At 38.2% G+C, this 19,467-nt stretch overlaps 1 protein-coding gene across 1 annotated transcript; it reads right to left on the bottom strand.

Moving 5' to 3' along the window:
- Positions 1–3,113: 3,113 nt before the first annotated feature.
- AGA (aspartylglucosaminidase) lies at positions 3,114–19,467 on the bottom strand. The gene is made up of 9 exons (XM_083833981.1): positions 18,630–19,467; positions 16,697–16,850; positions 15,943–16,055; positions 13,897–14,009; positions 12,878–12,989; positions 10,747–10,822; positions 9,806–9,913; positions 7,642–7,775; positions 3,114–6,834 (listed from the first exon to the last, which is right to left on the bottom strand). Exons 1-9 carry the CDS (start codon positions 19,114–19,116, stop codon positions 6,734–6,736), a joined length of 1,398 nt encoding a protein of 465 aa, XP_083690107.1. The 5' UTR covers positions 19,117–19,467; the 3' UTR covers positions 3,114–6,733.

Below are 19,467 nucleotides of genomic sequence, written 5' to 3'. Positions count from 1 at the left end.
ACAGCAGTCAACCCAAAACTCAGTAGCTTAACACAAAGCACATCTCACAGTGACTTTCAATTAGTCAGTCAAGAATTCATGGTGCTCTCATTTTCAGAAAAGCACTGTAGTAACTCAGCTGCTCTGAAGTATGACATCTGTAGTTGTACAGCCTCCTCATGGGAAATTCAAATTCCTATTTTAACCAAGAGAAGGCCCTCAGAAAATAAGTATTGGAGACTGCGATTTCCCATCCTGAAGATAGGAAACTTATGTTAAAGAATTAACTATTTACAAGACAAGAGAATATGAGAAACATAACAATAGCCTGTTGATGATATTCTCCCAGAAGTAGTGGAAATCCTGGACACAAGTCCCCTGATTTCTCACTTCTCCTGCTGAATTTTACTGGGTAGAAATGGTTAGGATGGACATCTAGCTGATGTATGAAATCTACTGTGAGATAGGCACCTTACTTCAGTCTGCAGGAAAGTTTTGAAGTGTGCTTTTGCCAATTTAAGTATGTGCTGTCACCAGCTGGGTAACTTCCTGCATTCCTCAGTCCCCTGCTGCGTACTCCTGCAGTCTACCTTGTGTTGATATTAGCAGCTGGGTGGCGGTCTGGTAAAACAAAACAGTTTGCTTACCCACACTCTGAGAGAAAGAAAAAAGGAAAAAAAAAAGGGTTAGTTTTCAGCCAGACCAGAAGGCTGATCCCTTTTCTGGACCTGCATAATCACCAAAACCAACTGCATAACAGGACAAGAGAATGCACTTTGGAGGATGCAGGTAGTACCATCCCTCCAGGTGCAGCAAAATCTGTACCCAACTGAAACCACAGTCCAGAGATGGACAAAGCTAAAAACATAACCTTGTCTTCAGCACTTTATTAGCTAATCATTCTCTGTTCAGTGTCTTTTGATGGATTTTATTACCACCACTGTGGCTACGTGCCTAGAAGCACAGGAAGAAATGAGGATGGTATTCTGTACATACCTGAGGGCTTCGATACATACTCCTCCAGCAAACAGCTACAGTCAGATTGCCCTGGAGCTGTTTGCTACTGCACTTTGATCTGAAGTTACGAACCTTACAGCAGAACCAACGGAACAGGATGTAGGCATCTGCTATTGTCAGCAAAGTGCAGAGAGAGGTCAGAGAAGTTAGACTGCTGGATCTGGCATGAAGACATTGAGGTGTGCATGCACTCTAGTCTGCCAGTTCTGGTACAGGAACAGTAATCTTCAGAAAAGAAATACAGAGGACAGGTAGGAGGATAACCCCACAGAAGGCTGTTTGTTAACATCCTGAAATCCATGCAGCTGTGATATCACCAGCCTGAAGTCCCATTTTGTGGAGCTGTCACTTTCACTAAACAGCAACTGAAGTTCTCAAAATTTTTGCCAAGAAGCAAGATCATAGGACTTCTCATGTTGACAGGTTCATAATGGCAGAAGATTGAATTTAAGCAGAGTTTATTAACACTACAGCTACTCCAATATATTTTCTACTTCATACCATACAAATTAAGCCTTCAGTAACAACCAAATTAACAAAACACACTTGACTGTATATGAATTAGACTGTTTATAATACTTTTTACATTCACCCTTTTAATCCACAACGCTTTAATCTATTACTGTAAAAACTTCAGAAAAAAATCTTACATAAAGATTGATTACACAACAAAAGTAGAAAACTATTCCGTGTTGCTCCTCAATGCTCAGAAAGAGCGATGTAGAACAAAATATTAATTTATGGAAAGTTTCAGGTGCTTTACACTTTTCTATGTATCAGTCCGCCAACCAAACCTCCACCATCACTAATGATCTACTACAACTTGCCTTGGAATTTTTCCTCATAATGATGAGCATCCAGGAGCAGTTTTAAGCTTGCAACACAACCACTTTTATTTTCAAATAGCCTGTCACATTGTACTCAGTAAATAACGACATATACCATAAAGCATCTATTTGTGAACAATAAGTATTCATGACCTAGCTAAAGTATAACCTGAAATCTGTAGCATTGTGATAGTGCAATCTATTGTGATACTGCTTCTCAATTTTAAGAGCTCCTCCCTCAACAATTTAGCAACAAATAAAATTCCAGCTGAAGCGTACTTTGGAGTCTGCCTGGAAAGTATACAGCAGTGTTACAAAAGAGAACATCACTTCTAAACAATCAAAAGCCCTAATATTTACAACACAACTGTTTTTGCAAAACTTTGTGAAGAAGCATAATCAAAAACTTATCTTTCAAAGATTTTTTCCCTATCCTATTAGGAAAACATAAATGAATAAGAACACTAGCAAGAGAAAAACCCTCAACTACTGGCACACTTTGAAGTTGCTATTGTTTTTATTTCACATACCACTACCTGTCACTGCAAATATATCAGTTAATAACAACAAAAGATTGTATTGTACCAGCAGGTATATTTACCTTTGCTGATTCCAACTGTCTAGGGAAAACAAAAGAACACAAAATCACAGCAAATATTGTTAAATGCACAAACATCTATAAGTGTTTGCTGCTTGACTCAGCAGCTCAAAGAATAACAACACAACAAGTCATATATAAAATCTTGAGATTCTGCCACATCTCCGTGGTCATTTCAGTAATGTTGTTTCCCTGTAAACTTAACAGAACTTATGTGGAGGAAATGAACAGGCCCACTAGTGAGAACATTTGTAGTTCAATGCTTACTGTGTAACGCATCGCTTCTATACTACAGCTAGAGTAAACTTAACTTTTTCACTGATGTTCCCCCCTGTCACAGACTACAGTTATTTGCACCGAAATCCTGCACCTATTGTTTCAAAAGGAGGATAAACAAGGTTGCTAAACAGTCACAGCAGTCATTCAGTAGCAAAAGCCAAACAACTGCTAATAGGAAAATTTCTCAGTTAAAAAGCAATCAGCACCACTGTAGTTTCTTCCCCTTGAAGAGATAAAAGATTCACTCCGATTTATATAATATTATTTGTAATTTTTATTTCAAAGTCCAACCTTGATGTCTTTGAAAATCTGTGTATCGCCCTATTGAGGCAGTTCCAGATGAAAGGAAGCATTTCAATGGCAATCTACAGTGAAATGACAAGTTTTCTTCAATAAAGGCATACAAAACATTGTCAGAGTTCATACAGAGTTTTTTATTAATGAAAAATTCAGTGCCATGGAAAAACATGTCACAAATTTATGAGCCAGACCGTACAGCTAAGAGATTCTTTATTTGTCTACATTAAATATTCCATAAGAAATTTTAGAAACAGAAATTAGTTAGATGCAAAGGTACTTATAGCAGGATTCAAAAAACAAAAACAAAAACCTTTACAGAGAGGATGCATTCAACTCTACCAACCTGTAAATCTCATATTCTGTGTATTTTTTTTCCTGTATTTTGTAGTAAGTCAGAAGTGTAAAAAAACTTTCTGATTTCATGGGTTTTTATTTAAGATTTTATTTTTTGCAACCACAGCAGAAACTGTCAGAGTTTTTGCCTACTTTTGTCAAGTGTTTGCATATATAAAACCTTTCTTAGAAAAGGAAAAATCACGCGTCTAGTAAGTGTAAGAGAACAGCACTACTATTAAAAACTTCTAAAAAATAATCATAGAATATCCAAGTTGGAAGAGATTGTCCATTAACATCAGAACAGTACATTGATAATTTAAGTATACTGTCAAATTAACAACATATTTAAATAATTCACACAAACTGCTTCATTTAGAATTAATTCAGCAAGACAAAACCAACCTACATTATTGAAACACGTGTGTTAATATGTACATCTCATGGAGACGCATAATTTTATTCTCAGCTGTAGATGAGCTGACTCTACAGTAAGTTAGAATTCTAATTTAGTGACTTCAAATACATTTTTATAGAGCACTCATCTTTTAGTATGTGCAGTCATAGCCTTTAGCTGTATATGCTAGCTAGCATACAGTGGCATAAGCACACTAGAAGGATGTTCCAAAGCACTCTTGCGAATGAATCCTTCTGCATTCAGCTGCAGTAGTCCGAGACATTATCACTCAGCTGCCAGGACTTAACCTCCTGTGTTCACAATCTACAACACTATCTTCCAAGTAGCAATCACTGAGATTTTATTGATCTGTTTGTATCTGACTGCCTGAATTTACAAGTACAGATGCTGTTCCATTCAATCCATCTGAAGATACAGCAGCCATAGCAGAAGGGTTGTAGGTATGACAGGTAGAAAACACCATAAGCCACTTCAGATATACACTGTAAGAGCTCCTTTGAGAAAAGCTTGGTGTGGCCTACCTACAGCGAACACTATGCTAGGAGAGAGAGGAGCCAAAGATCCAGTAACAAAAGTGAATCCTCCAAATAAATGACCTTGTTGATGAAGTTCAACAGCAGGCCGTTGAAGATGACTATTGTCATTTGAACGTTGTGTGGTTTTTTCTCTAGCTCTTACACAGACCAACTTGGAACATAAGGCAATGATCATTCTAAGACATGGTACACAAGCATCCAAACAATCTTACTTATATAAGATACAGTAAAGTGTGCTTTTATTACCCAAAGATTTTAATTATTCTTTGTCTACTTGAATAAAAGTGTTTATGACAAGGTGTAAACATTTTGCCTTTTTTCCTCCTCTTTAATTTTTCCTACCAATCTCAAGTTTAGTAAAGATTCAGACAACTGATCAGCAAGCCACCACGTTAAGAAAAGTTCAGACAGACCATTAAACATCTATAAAACAATCCTCAAGATGCTGAAGTACTACAATAAATGAAGCCTGTTATCTCCAGACATAGAAGGAAAGTGACAAACGCAGCTTTGTTAGCTATGGATAACTGTCACGCTTTAAGTAAGCAACTGCACCTTTTCAGTGATAATATACTATAGGAAAGGGCAAGCACATGGCACATCCATGACAAGCAAATCACTGTGATTAAGATTTGTAATTTATTTTACACTACAGGAAATCTAACTTCCCATTACAATAAACATAATACTCCTTGAAAGCCTGTACTAAAATAACAGAGATGTACGTGGGGATGTGACTCCATCCAAAGGCATTCTCAGCTGTTGTGACACAAGTTCTCTCTTGCTTGTCAATCTCTTAATTAAGAGTTTGAAATGTTTTCTGCTACTCTTCAATACCCTTTCCTTACTTGCTAGCATTTGCATGTAGTTTTCTTTTCAAGAGAAAAGAAAACCAGGAGTAAATCTTAAAAAGACAAACATTCTCAAAATAAGTCTCCCTTGTAGAATCACAAAATAGCTTTGGGTTGGAAGGGACCTTAGAGATCACCCAGTTTCAACCCCCTGCCATAGGCAGGGACGCCACCCACTAGATCAGGTTGCCCAGCGCCTCATCCAACGCGGCCTTGAACACCTCCAGGGATGGGCCACCCACAACTTCTCTGGGCAACCTATTCCAGTGCTTCATTGCGCTCTGAGTGAAGAATTTCCTCCTAACCTCTAATCTAAATCTTCCCTCTTAGTTTTAAATCATTCCCGTTTGTCCTGTCATTGTCTGACTTAGAAAAAAGTTGCTCTCCATCATTTTTTATGTCCCATTTAAATATTGAAAATCTGGAATTACGTCACCCCTGAACCTTCTCTTCTGCAGGATGAACAGCCACAGCTCTCAGCCCTTCTTCGTAGGAGGAGTGCTCCAGCCCTCTGATAAACTTTATGGCGCTCCTCTGGATCTACTCTAACAGCCCCACATCCTTCTTGTACTGGGGGCCCCAGACCTGGATGCAGCACTCCAGGTGGGGCCTCACAAGGACAGAGCAGAGGGGGACAATCACCTTCCTCGCCCTGCTGGCAACTCCTCTGTTGATGCAGCCCAGGATGCAGTTGGTCTTCTGTGCTGCAAGCACGCACTGCTGGCTCATGTTGAGCTTTTCATCCACCAGAACCCCCAAGTCCTTCTCTGCAGGGCTGCTCTCAGTGAGATCTTCTCCCAGTCTGTACTTATGTCTGGGATTGCCCTGACCCAACTGCAGCACCTTGCACCCAGACTTGTAGAGACAGAGTCCTTCCTCCCTCCTGCCCTTTATTCCAGATTTCTGCCAAAAACTTGCTTTTAATTGGCAAAGTGAAGGTCCAGTTCAATAGCTATTATCCATACCCTTTGATTATTTAGCTCTTTAGAAAACAGACTAGAAGAGCTGTTAGACAAAGTTCTACTACCCCAAAAGAGCAGGTGAAACTTGGCATTACTCCGAAGTATTACTTGATAACTTTTAGTGGTATTCAGCTCTCCAGTTTGTTGAGTTTGCAAAAGTTTAAGAATTGAGTTGGGATGTGAGGTAATGTGCACTAAATTCCTGTCTTATTGATATGCCTCACTACAGAGGTCACTTTTCATCCATTTCACTTAGACATCAGTTTTTAAACAGAGACGAATCCCTTATGTTAACTGAAAGTATCAGCACTAACTAATTTTGCAACCATATCCAGTTTCCTGATACACTGCAGAATCCATTTTCAAAAATCTTGCCCTAGATTAAAGTACCTGTTTACAATAATTTAGAATCAATTTACAAATTAGGATCGAAAGCTACAGATTAAGCTTAGCAGCACTACACAGAGCTATAATAAAGCAGAACACAAAAACAGTGAAGTAATATCTTCAACATCAACATCTTTGTACTTGTTCATATTATTATGGAACAGTGAAAAAAAATTTTAAAAGTAACACCTGCAGAACCTTAGCACTCTCCCCCTCTAAGTTTAGATGTCAATAAGGCAAAAGAAATTAAATGCAATCTACTACTTGCTCAGCTGCCTGACTTAGCAAAGGGCTATAAACCATGAAGTGAAACTGAGTGAATCCTGGAATTTTATTACATGCAGCACCTAGGAAAGAAAGAAAAAAAAGTGTAACTCGCTACATTTAGGATTAGTGCCTTTGTTAGTGTGCTTTATCACCTAAAGATGTAGTTACTACTGCTACCATGTTGTAATTATTCTTATAGAATCTGTTTAACCCAAGACATCTTGAAAGTATTTATTTTTAAAGTAAAAACACAGTGCTACTGACTACTGTATAACTGAAAACAGTACCATAAATTACGAAAATCTCTCTATTTCAATCCTGATTAACTTAATGAGTTCCTCCAACTCTAATCTCTTAAAACACAGAACTATACAAAATAAAAGATCAAAGAAGGGCAATAAGCAGTCTAACTAAATAAGCTGTTGATTAGCAAATTGTATTTGCTACTGATCTGAGAGTTCGCAAATGAGATGCCTGGCACAATGACTGATCACGAACTGCTTTGAAGCTATACTTACCAGACACATTCTCCCTGCCTTATGCTATATCTAGGGGAAGCATAAGCATTTATATTTAAAAAAACCTTCCACGTTAATCATACACAATCCAGGAGAACACGTAAAGGTAGTAAAAAACAAAAGTATTTACAAAGGTTTACATAAATTTTGTGGAAGTTTAAGACGTTCAAATGCAGACGAAAAATTAAAATATCTTCATTCCACACTACAACAGTTGCCCTGATAACCACCACTTGATATTATGAATTGCCATACTGTTGTACTGAATAAATAATTAAAGACTGGTGCTTTGAAGTCCACCTTCATGTTTTATTTCTGTGACCTAGCTAGCTAGGGTCAACAAAATTGGCCTGTTGAGCAAATACATACCATAACTTCCGGTTGTATTGGCACATATAACAGCACCAAAGAACTCTGGAGCATACTTCTGGATTCTGGAAATAACTTTCTGACAGGCTACTGTTGGGTCCATTCCCATCCTCATATACTCTACAGCTTGATAGCTAAAAGCAAACAAATGAAAACAGACACATTCCCACACCCAGTTAGCCATACTTCGGTTACATATTGCATTGAGATCAAGATTTCTTTGAGCAATGGAAACACAATACACAACCTTTAGCCAAACTTCATATTGGAAATTATTATTCAATTCTACCTAAAATGTAATTAGAAGCAGCACTAAAAGGGACTGCAAGATGTCATCTATGTCATCAACAATTCTAAGGCAATTGAGTAACTGATCATTTGCAGAAGAGGCTAAACCACACATCAGTTAAACAACTGCAAAGAAGCAGCTGAAGAGTCACTGGCTTTGTCACTGAATGACTAAGTTTGACATTAGAATTTGTTAATGGTTTTCATGAAGACATATATCAAGGTAGTTTTTAAACTTATTAAATTTTAAGAAAATTGACCTCCAAAATTACACTCCTACTATTGATTCTAGGAAGCATTAAAAATATATATATTTCAGAAAAAAATACAAGTTTCAGAAAAAATCAAAGTTAACAAAATTTGTTTCATAAATATGAACATATGTTTTGATCATGACTTTAAGCCACTTTAAAAAATTTTGCAGGATGTTTTTTTAAAAAAAATCTTACTCTAAATGCAAAACAACCGAAATGACTTTACAGTATCATTAGAAAAACAACATATGCAATGTTTGAGATAGATCACTTGCATTTCCAAAATATCCTCGGAAGGAAAAACAAACAAACAAGCAACCTTTTGTTGTCATTTACTTTCAGAAACAGAAGATTAAAAGACAATGCATAATTTAGTTAAAAGCAAACCATGTTTTGTTTTGATGAAAGATACATAAAGACCTCAACTTGTTACACTAACACTCATCTACAGATAGCATTAACTATGATGTTATCAAAGTGACTCAGAATTTTCCTTGCATTTTCTGACACCCTATTACCCTTGATTTTTCATACTGATCAGTTATATGTAGATAACTTGAACCTTTCTATCTGAATATAAAGCTGTATTTCATAGGGTCATCTTCTCCAGTAATCAAAAACTGAGCTAAGATGTTACTATTCCAAAAAAGGTGGTCAGAAAACATTAGCAATTTTGCCCTTTAATTGGCAGTTCCCAGACTTCTGGCAGGTCAATTTATTTTTTTGAGAATGCTCCCTTTTTTTTTTTTTTCCATTTGAGAATATCTAAATAGTATGGAATTAAAAATGTCTGATCTACAAGTAACCTGTGATCAACCATCTAGTCTAAATTGTTTTGTAGAACCAGCCGGTGCAAACAAAATGCATTACAACCAAATCCTTCAGGCTGCTAAACAGCAATATAAGTTTTTACCAATTAACTTCATAGTGGAACCCAACTTGCTACTAGTGCCAGTACCCAATTCCTCGGAATAATTCACGAAGTTGTCAGTTGCCTTTTATTTCAGGACTGGTCTGGAATAGCTTCACACTCATTAAGGATTGTAACTTTTATATATACACATCTGCTAGCAGGCATTCATAACTACCAGAGTTTTAAAAGAAGTACTTGAGTAATGTGAAGACCACTACTTTAGATTCCTTCAAGCATCAGTGCTCATTATGTACAGCATAGACTTCCATAAAGCATTTGTTTTGAGACTGACCCACAAGAATGACAGTCAAGACCCAGTGATGAAAACAGACACATTTTACAGTTTATACAACCGCAATGACAGCACTAAAACATCTCTTTCAGTTTCAAATTAGATACCAATTACATTAAGATTGTTACAGTGACTCTTCTGTTAAAGAGCATGCACATTGGTAATATACTCATTATTGCTGTCTGTTTGCTCTCAGCTTGGCAGTATTAATGGGATCTCTCATTAAGGTATTTAAGCAGTCACTTCTTTTAAGACAGGCTGTAATGATGACTTGATTTTGCTACTGTTTGTTTCCCTTCTATTCCTTCCTCTCCCACTTCAACCACCAGGAAGTCAGATCGTCTTTCAATCAATTACTTCATTTGCCGAGTTCAATTTTGCTAGAGAAAGTTAGCAAAGTCTGCACTAAGGACAAACCTGGGTAAGAAGCGCATCGTGATGTCACCATCCCCAGTGGCTGCAGCTCCTCCAGCTGTACTATCAGCATATGATCCTGCTCCTGCTATTGGAGAGTCTCCTACACGGCTGTAGTGAACAATGAAGAAAAAAGTAATTCTATAGAAGAAAACTGAAAACTATAGAAAACTTTATTTACTAATGCCAGTGAGATTGCATTAATATAATAGCTCTTGACCCAATATCAGCAAGTTCTTACAACTTGGGCACACTTCTAACTTTGGCAGCCTTACCACCTCCAGCTGGGTTAGTGCTAAACCCACAAAAGAACAGAACAGGTAAAAAGGTCACTCTACGGTAATCAGAACTGGTCTGTGATAACCTGACTGATGTAAGGCTTAATCCCACCTTCATTGTGCTTCTCTTTGTTATTATACTGACTATAGCTAGGGCAGTAAGGTTTAGCCAGTGGGCAACAGTAAGCAGATGGGGACATTATTGTGTTCAGTAACTCTTGCTAAATGCAGAAATTGTCTGAATTAGTTGACAGACAAAATTCCTAACTGCAGAGAAAAACAAACAAAAAAAGACAAAATATAGGCCTGGGGCTCTGATTCTATGTACACTTCTTTGGAGACTGTGCACTTTTCTAAAATGCTCACTTGTCTCTGGTGCCTTGCCTTATAATTTACCTCACAAATGTGCCATTTTTTTTGTCTGTCTGTACATTGAATTAAGCCAGCTGAAAAGCAACCATTCCCGCAAATAAACCCAAATCATCCTACAACTACAAACAGAAACTACAACAGTTTCTTAGTATCAGATTTATGGCAGCCCAGAAATAACCAAGGCCATTTTGTGATCCTCACCCTCTAAGATACACTGTTTAACGTTTACGTAAGCTTAACATAGGAAATGAAAACAGAAAAAAAGCCTTTTTTTTTGTAAAACCAGATACTAACCCTGGAATTTTGTGGACTCCACCATTAGTAGATGTCCCAGAAGCAACGGTTCCATTCCCACCAATTACAACCATACCTAAAATTTTCAACAGGGATGAAACATGCTCATAAACACTTCTGACAAAATTGTTAAATTGGCACTATGGTTTTCATTAAACAGAACCATGATATCCAGACTATTTAAATTGCTGATATGCTGAAAAACAGAAAAATCACACTCTTAAAGAAGTTCTTTGTAAAAACAGATTTGGAATCTTTTGGGATGTACTACAGGAGACCAAAAGGAATCTACATCAGTGACTGACACACCATTCAGACCTGCACATTAGTGCTGTCCAAGCAGCCACTGCCTCTTAACATACACCTATGTTACTTGGTAGAGAACCAGGACGTAGTGTCACCATATTGTGCACCAGTACCATCAGAACAAAGTTTGGGAATTCTATATATAGTATTTGATTTTGGGGCAGGGGGTGTGGAGGGGGAGTAGAAATCAAGTCAGAAAATGAAGAGTTTGGCAGTTTGTTTGTTTGGCAGAAGTGAAATACAGCCTACCAAAGAAACCAGAATTACACAACAGGTAGTCAAATGTGTGGACTAGCCTATTCCTTGCTAATTTTGTACTGATGTGGAAGTCATTGCCTCATATTACAGTAGCTTACATTGACACTTAGAACATTATTTCAGATCCACTGCTTTTCCATGAGGTGAGACTTCACCTCTTTAAGAGAGGGCAAAAATTGTTGTTGGCATCAGCTTCAGTACAAAGCGAGAGCCAAGAAGCAGAATTCTAACAGTTGAATTCTGGTTCTCTGTTTTCACAAGGCCACTATCTCTTTCTCATAGAAAAGTTCTCTGATCAGTGAAATTGGAAAGTATAGAGGCACTGAGTCTATGGCCACCATTACCATCTAAAAGAAGACTGTAAGGGCATCAGTTCCTAACAACTTCATAAATGCATCCTGAATGAAGACTCTTCTCAAAATGTCAAGGAGACATTTCATATAGAAAGCAAACAATGGGGTGAGAGAGCTTGAAGTACAAATATAAGCGCCAACATTTACTACAGAACAGCTTAGGACTACTTAATGATAAATACAGTTCAGGACATGATCTATCAGACTCCCCTCTCAACCTGACGCTCCACAATTTTAGAGCTTTTGAGAACATGTTAAAGACTATACCAGTAAATAAAGCTACCTACTAGCTTCAGAATTTGGTAGGTTGCCTGACTTTCAGAGAACATTGATTTGTTGTGAGTAGGGTGGACTGGAAGTAAACAACAAAGATTCCCCCATGAAGTGACTTGTTAACTCTTTGTGTTGCAAATACTGTCAGGCAGAGAGTTCTGAATTGCTGAGGAAAATCCAGCTTAAAACAAAAAGTCTAAGTTTCAAGACTGCAAAGTATAAAGCTTTGAAAGATATGAACATTAACTGTTCCAGTTTCCATTCTACTCCCTTAACAGTTGCTGTCTTTGTCAGGTCTGCTTGTTAATCAGCTGATCAGCTTAGCAATTAAAAGTCCTCAGTCAGTAAGCTCTTAGAAGTCTTTGGGACTACTACTGATAACCTGTTTTAAAGATAGCAGTTCCTGTAGAAATGCATTGATTTAGCCAAAAGCCAGAATAGAACAAAAATGAAAGTAAGCCTTATTTTGTAAGTTTAAGGACAATTTGACAAACACTGCTTTTGGCAACACGACTATTTACTCACTTCTTCCACCTCTGGCAAAGCCTTTTAAATTGGTCTGACAGCTATATAGGAAACTTGACCTAAGTTAACTATAATCAGAATAAAAATAGTTATTTTTAACCTCGATCAGTTTTCTAAGCATCTATATCTGCCCAGCCGATTGTGCCAAGGTAGCTGAGGGAGTAGTAATAAGGCAACAAACAAGTAGCTGAGGTCAAAAGATGAAGCAAGTGACCATGCAGCAAGTGCAGTGGGAAAAAACTCCTACTTTTAGGCACTTGATCCTAACACATAAGTTAGACAATCTTGAAATTACTATAAACAGGAACAAAATATTATGAAATAAGTTTTTGATATCAAATACTTTGTTTTCAACTCAAAATGACTTGATAGAGGAATGAGAAAGAGATAGGTTTAGAATTACCAAATGTTGTTACCAATAGTATCATGATTATGAACGCTTCTTTGTGAGATCGTCCATTTTTCGCAAGTAACCTTTTCAAGTCGTTTATATGGTCCACATGATTTTGAAGAATCTGGTACCACATTCTGTAATTATATGGATGAATAATATCTTTTGCTTCATTACAGATAAACCTGTAAATGTTACACTCAATACCTATGAACTACTACATAAGTATCACATGCCCAATACTTAAATTATAATACCAATATCCTACAAATATTTTGTTTAAAGAACATAGATTGACTTCTGGCATTACATGGTAAGAAGGTTTTCCTAATACACAGTTATGTTCATCAAATTAAAGATTCTCTTTTGCTTAACAGACTGATCAAAAGTGTTCATTCTTCAGCAAAATGGAGAAAACTTTCAAGCTTAAAAAAGGATGAATTGAGTCTTTTTTAATAATGTCAAGTCAAGATAATACGTCAACATACTTTCCCCAGTTGAAAAGGAGAATACATATTGAATTAACATGGCTCAGCAATACAGCATTTTAGACGCAAGAAGCAATGGAGACAATGTACAAACATGCAAACCCGCAACACCTATACCAAAACCAAACCCACCACAACAGGCAAGTTTACACGGATAACTGAACTAATCCAACGTGTTCACAGTTCTACTTAAAGCCACTCTAACTATTTAACAACATTAATTACTACTGTAAAAATCCATTTCAGAAATTTATAGTTGCATCAAAAAATACACTCACTGCTTTGTTTAATCTGAGAAATTCTGCCCAAATTTAGACCTAAAAAAAATCCTGTACCAAAACACTATTGCAGAATGTTCAAAAACAGTAAGATTTAAGAAGCAAGAGCTAGTCACATACTCTTCCCGAGTCTACCAGGTTTGTTCTGCACATTAGGCAGAACAATTGCAACACTTCCTCACTTGCAAAGCAAAACTTCAATATAAGCTGAAAAAGACACAGCATTGCATCAATGGCTTTCTAAACCTCCCCCCTTCACCACAACCATTGCACTGTACCTTCCAGTAGTTTGGCTGACAGCTTTGATTAAGCCACTTTGAATACATCGAAAGAGATTTTGGGGTAGTTAAATCTTCATATGGAAACCCCATGCGTACAGCAAACAGGGAGGCTTTAAAAACAACAGCAAAAACAAAACCATTATTTTATTCGTGTTTTTATATATTTCATGATAATGCATCCATGTAATGTTATCTACAATTCAAGAAATTCTACATCCTCTTTGGGAATGAGAAGTATTTCTTTGTAGAACGATACCAGCCATTCTAGTGAGGTATTACTGCAATAACAAATTCTCCCTTCACTGGTGAAGATCAAATTTCCTCAATTCACTACAGCTAGTTAACGGGTATAAGTTTCAGCACTTAAAGAGAGAACAATTCAACTTTGAAAAAAAAATCAACCCAAATAATGTGAAACACGAGTAGCCTGAGCTGTGTGTGTGAAAGAAATAATCAAATGAAAACAAATACTGTATTTACTTAAAAAGCTAGTCTTTTATGAAATATGAGCAATAGACAGTGGCACAATATTTGCTACTAAAACTGATATGTGTAGAAATCCACTGAGCAGCTTAAAATGTATTACACTTCTTCCTTGCAGCTTTAAAACTGACTGCTCTCTTGTTTTGAAAATTAATACAGTAAGTAACAAGGGAGCAAAACAAATACCAACACAGGTAATGGAACAATGTTGCAATTCTTTTTTAAGAAAAAAAAAAAAAAGGCTGTTACAATTAGGGAAGGGATATGAAAACAAAAGATCAACTGTTCTCTCATCTTTTATTTGTATATACCTTTGATGTCACTTAGTAACAGATACTGTTGCTAGATTCAGATACTTCAACAATTTATATTACCAATCCTTGATAGACAAATAACATCACTTCAACACAGATCTGAACAGGCTTCTCCAGTCCAAACATTAAGAAAAGCCTTCAATTATTTCTGGACAGCTTTTCTGTGTTTTTCCTAAAAACAGACACAATTAAAGTCTCTGCACTCAGAGTGAAGGTAAACTGACATCTTCAATGAAGCATACTTATGTTCCCATTTCTGAAAAAGCAGATTTTTTTTGAGATAAAATTGTGAAAGGATGACTGGCAAACATGCGCAACCACAACTTTGGAAGCCTTGTTTATATTCCAGGAAGCAGATCTGTTCGTTTTTACTCTCTGAACTTTTTTTACTTGGATATTGGTCTAAGTATTGCTAGGACAAAAAGGGAAAAGGTCAGACACAACGTGATTATGAAACTTTCTCATCTACTGGGGACAGACCTGCAAATTTCTCAGCAGATGAAAACCAAAATATCCCTCCCGCCCCGTAATTATTCTGCACTGAATGCAACTCACCAGACTTGGTTCTATGTCAGTATACATTTCAAAAATTATTAATGGTGAGTCAACTAACCTAACTTGTATACCTTCCTGAAATGTACATCTCTTTTGAAATTAGTATTATTCTAACAGCAACAGATTACATTGTAAAAGCTCAATCATTCCTCAAGTTTGCTATTGCTTTTTTATGGCACCTATGAGAACAGCTCCAATGTGATCTTCTACATCAAAGTCTTCATTAATATTTTAAAAACTGTGAAATACAGTAATTGTATTACTGTTTTAGTATATATTAGGCACATAATTGTAGCATCTTAATTCTGTCTTTCTTTAGACAAAGTTACTCCATGCTTTTAAATGAAATATTTGCATTTAACAGCTTCAGCTTACTATAGTATCTTGCATCAAATAATTTTTAATATCTGTTATCAGCGTTATTAGCAAAGCCTTGGAATTACAAGTTTATATTTGCAGTTAAATTGGTGGAAAGACCGCAAGACTATATTTTATCTTTTCATGTGGAAATAATGGAATAAAACCTAATTCATACACATATAATAATATAGTAAACACTTCTGATTTATTTGACTAGATTCACTTGATTGTCAGGGAATCCCTCCACCCATATTACCACCGTTAATGAATGACAGATTTAGTTAAAGCAAAAGAGTCTAAGACTTGGAAATAGTAAAAAGAATAAAATTACCTGACTCTCCCACTAATAACGTATGCTTAGTGTGCTCAATGACCTTTCGCGCTACACCGATTGCATTTTTGACTCGTCTGAGATCTGCAACTGCCCCAACTTCCATAGTGTTCCTGGAAACAAGAAATATTTAGAACTTATTAGAAAATACAAGAATATTTGTACAACATTTATTAGACAAAATCTGTTCTCATCTAAGTTTGCAAGTCTGCTGCTTTAATGTACTGCTTTAATTGTTTATGCCATAGGCAGGTGCCATCACACTAGTAGGGAAAAATGTTATACATATATTGTTTCCTTGCACAGCTTGGGCATGTTGCTCAAGTAACAGTAGCTCCATCCAGAATAATATTTTTGAGCAATTACCTTGCTACATAAGCTCTTAACATGAACTACTTGCAATTATTTTCAAGCAGACAGCTTTAAATAGCAAATGAAGTACAGAAGACAATTGCTACAGAAATGAAATATTTCACGGAACACATCTAAAGGGAAAGCTTACAATACTACAAACACTGTGCTCTGCAGCTGCTATATCTAGAGCTGAATTACTGCACTACATGTGAAAAGTCAATAATAAACATATTTAGTTACTCTTCCACCACTTAAGTAAGCACGGTTCCTAGTTCCACGAGTATTAACAAATAACTTGTCCATAGTCAGCCTTAAGCCAACAAGATCTCTGTAACAAATTTGACAATAAAGTATGCTAAAAATTACAGGGATCGTTCTTTTCTCCACACAGTCTTCTTACCCATCCATAATCATTGCGTCCAGTGTTGTTTCTCCACTTTCATCTGGGCTTCCTCCATATCCCACACTCCCATCACATTGGTCAATCTCACACTGACCACAACCTTTCTCAACTGCATCCAGCTCAGAACCACCCAACTGTAATACTCGCCACGCTGTAATCAACACAAATAATTAAAAGTCACCAGTGAAAACGGACTCCATTACCACTTTATGAACATTGATGATGCACTATAAGTGGATTAAAAAAAAAAAACACACGTTATTTATAGGTGAAATAAAGTCAAAACATGAGCATATTCAAAAGAATGTAAAGAATTACTTTTCTAAATACTCTTTTCCTTGCATACTTAATCAATGTTTCTGCGTTTTTTTTTTTATTTTATTTTTATTTTTCTGACTGGGAAACTATTATTTACTAACAAAGAAAACAACATTTATATATTAAATAACCTCCTCCTCCCAGTACCAAAAGGTACTTTAACACTGTCTATTAAAAGCCTTTTGTGGGCATAAGAAGGTAAAGCAGGCTAAGTAAAACTTTTCTCTGAAAATAAAAAATAAAAAAGTTGTAACAAGCAACCCTCAAAAGATTCCCATAAGAGTACTAAGTGTCCAGCTGCAGAATAGAAAGATCTAAAACTGAGAGATCTTAAAGATCTAAACCTACATCAGTAACTTCATAAGAACAAAAAGAAACTGAAAAAATTATGTAAGAAATATTCTGCTCAGTTCTTAGTCTTCTGTTCCTTACCATCTAGCTCATTGTGTAGTTTTGTAAGACATTACGGATGTGCCAAATGTACATGACTTAACCAAAGCGGGCCTGAAGGCTTTACACACGTGAAATATTTCACAAGGCTGGACCTGAGGCAAGATTTTCCTAGATGCCTGAGCTTGCTGCCATTGACAGCTGCAATCCTGCCTCCTCCTCCTTGTGCTGACACTGGTGTTCTGACATCTGCCAGACCCAGCAGAGGGACGCAGCTCCACTCCTTTTGGCAGAGGTGAACTATTACCCTGTCTCAGCCGTCTCAGGAAGTCCCATCTTCACCAACACTGCATGCAATTCCTATTACAATTATTACTGTAAGCAGTCTTAACATGTTCTTTCAAAACCTGCAGCACAAAGGCCTTGCAGTTTTCAAGACAGTATTTCAGCTGCGACCTATACAAGCCTCTACAGGTAACCCGCTTCACTACCAAGACTTCCCTAATGAAGTATTTACAACCCAACTATGCTAAAATAACCTATAAACCTTTTTAAATCACTATCCACAACTAATTTACGCTGGCAGCATTGCCATAGGTAAACCCACTTTGACCGTTAATAACACATCATAAAACAACAACAAGCTCTGAAAAATATAATATTCAGAACCACCTAAATCTTAGGGGGGGGTGGGAGGGGGAAGGAACGAATCTCAGAAGGACACCATTAACAACAAATCACTATTGCTAACCACCACAGGAGCAGAAATCACCATATCAGCGACGTTTTTAATCTAGCTTTTCCACAGCTTGCTCTCCCTGGTTTTTTTATTTTTTTATTACGCTTTTTCCCAACCTTGACCAGCACACCGCTCGCTGGCAGGGTCTCAGGGCTCAGCGGCGGAAGCACTCAAAGCCCCGCTGCTCGGCCTCTTCCCCCGGGCGCCGCGACACCAGGCCCGGGGCCGAGCCCCGCCCGAGAGGACGACATTTTACAGCTCCCCTTCCGGATCGCTCTGACCCTTGACGGGAAAGGGAAGGAGCCGGGCCCTTCAGCCATTTAATGGCCGCATGCTCACAGCTCACCCCGCGTTTTTTTGATTTAAAGCACCCGAAGCCCCCCTAGAGCCCCACCAGCCCCTCAGCGTGGAGGGAACAGCAGGGACAGCACCCAGCAGCCGCCACTACCCCGCACAGCGCAGCGCTGCCCCCCGCCGGGGCACCTGTCTCTGTGGCCTTCCTAAACGCCCAGGTGTTGATGACTACAGGCAGGGCAGCGGTGGTGCCCGCCCCACACGAGCCCGCCAGCTGCAGCACAACGAGCAGTAGCTCTACCACCACCGCCCGCCGCCCGCCCCCGTCGCCTCCCGCTGCCGCCGCCATGGCTTCGCTCCGCCCCATGGGCGCTTCAGACGCCACGGAGGAGGGAGATGAGGCGGTGCATGCGCCTACCGCCCTGCCGCAGTGGAGGGAGGGGGCTGCCGGCTTGTGGAGGTTCCCTGAAATGGCTGGGCACGCCATCGGCACGTCGGGAGTGTGTCTGCGGCTAGGAAGAGCCGCAGGTATCATCCAGAAGGGACCGCGGCTGGTCCGGCGGCGGCCGGGCTGTGGGGGCAGTGTGCTGGTGGGCTCAAGAGATTGAGATAAAGCGTGTTCCTCATCCAGCTTTTGAATAAAATGCAATCTCTGTGTGTGCTCAGAGGTCCACATGAATCTCTTTTACATGCCTTCTTGTTAACTTGTATGCTTTTTGTCAAAAGCATCTTGTGGCACAGAATTTTCTGTGGATCTACTGTGGCAAATAGTTCATGGAATAGTTTATAATCATAGAATCATAGAATGGCTTGGGTTGGAAGGGTCCTCAAAGATTAACTACTTCTAACCCCCCTGCCATAGGCAGGGACGCCACCCACTAGATCAGGTTGTCCAGGGCCCCATCCAGCCTGGCCTTGAACACCTCCAGTGATGGGGCATCCACAAACTCTCTGGGCAACCTGTTCCAGTGCCTCACTGCTCTCTGAGTGAAGAATTTCCTCCTAACCTCTAATCTAAATCTCCCCT

Source organism: Anser anser (assembly GCF_964211835.1).
Source record: "Anser anser genome assembly, chromosome: 4".
NCBI lineage: Eukaryota > Metazoa > Chordata > Aves > Anseriformes > Anatidae > Anser > Anser anser.
This window is presented reverse-complemented; position numbering and strand designations above follow the sequence as displayed.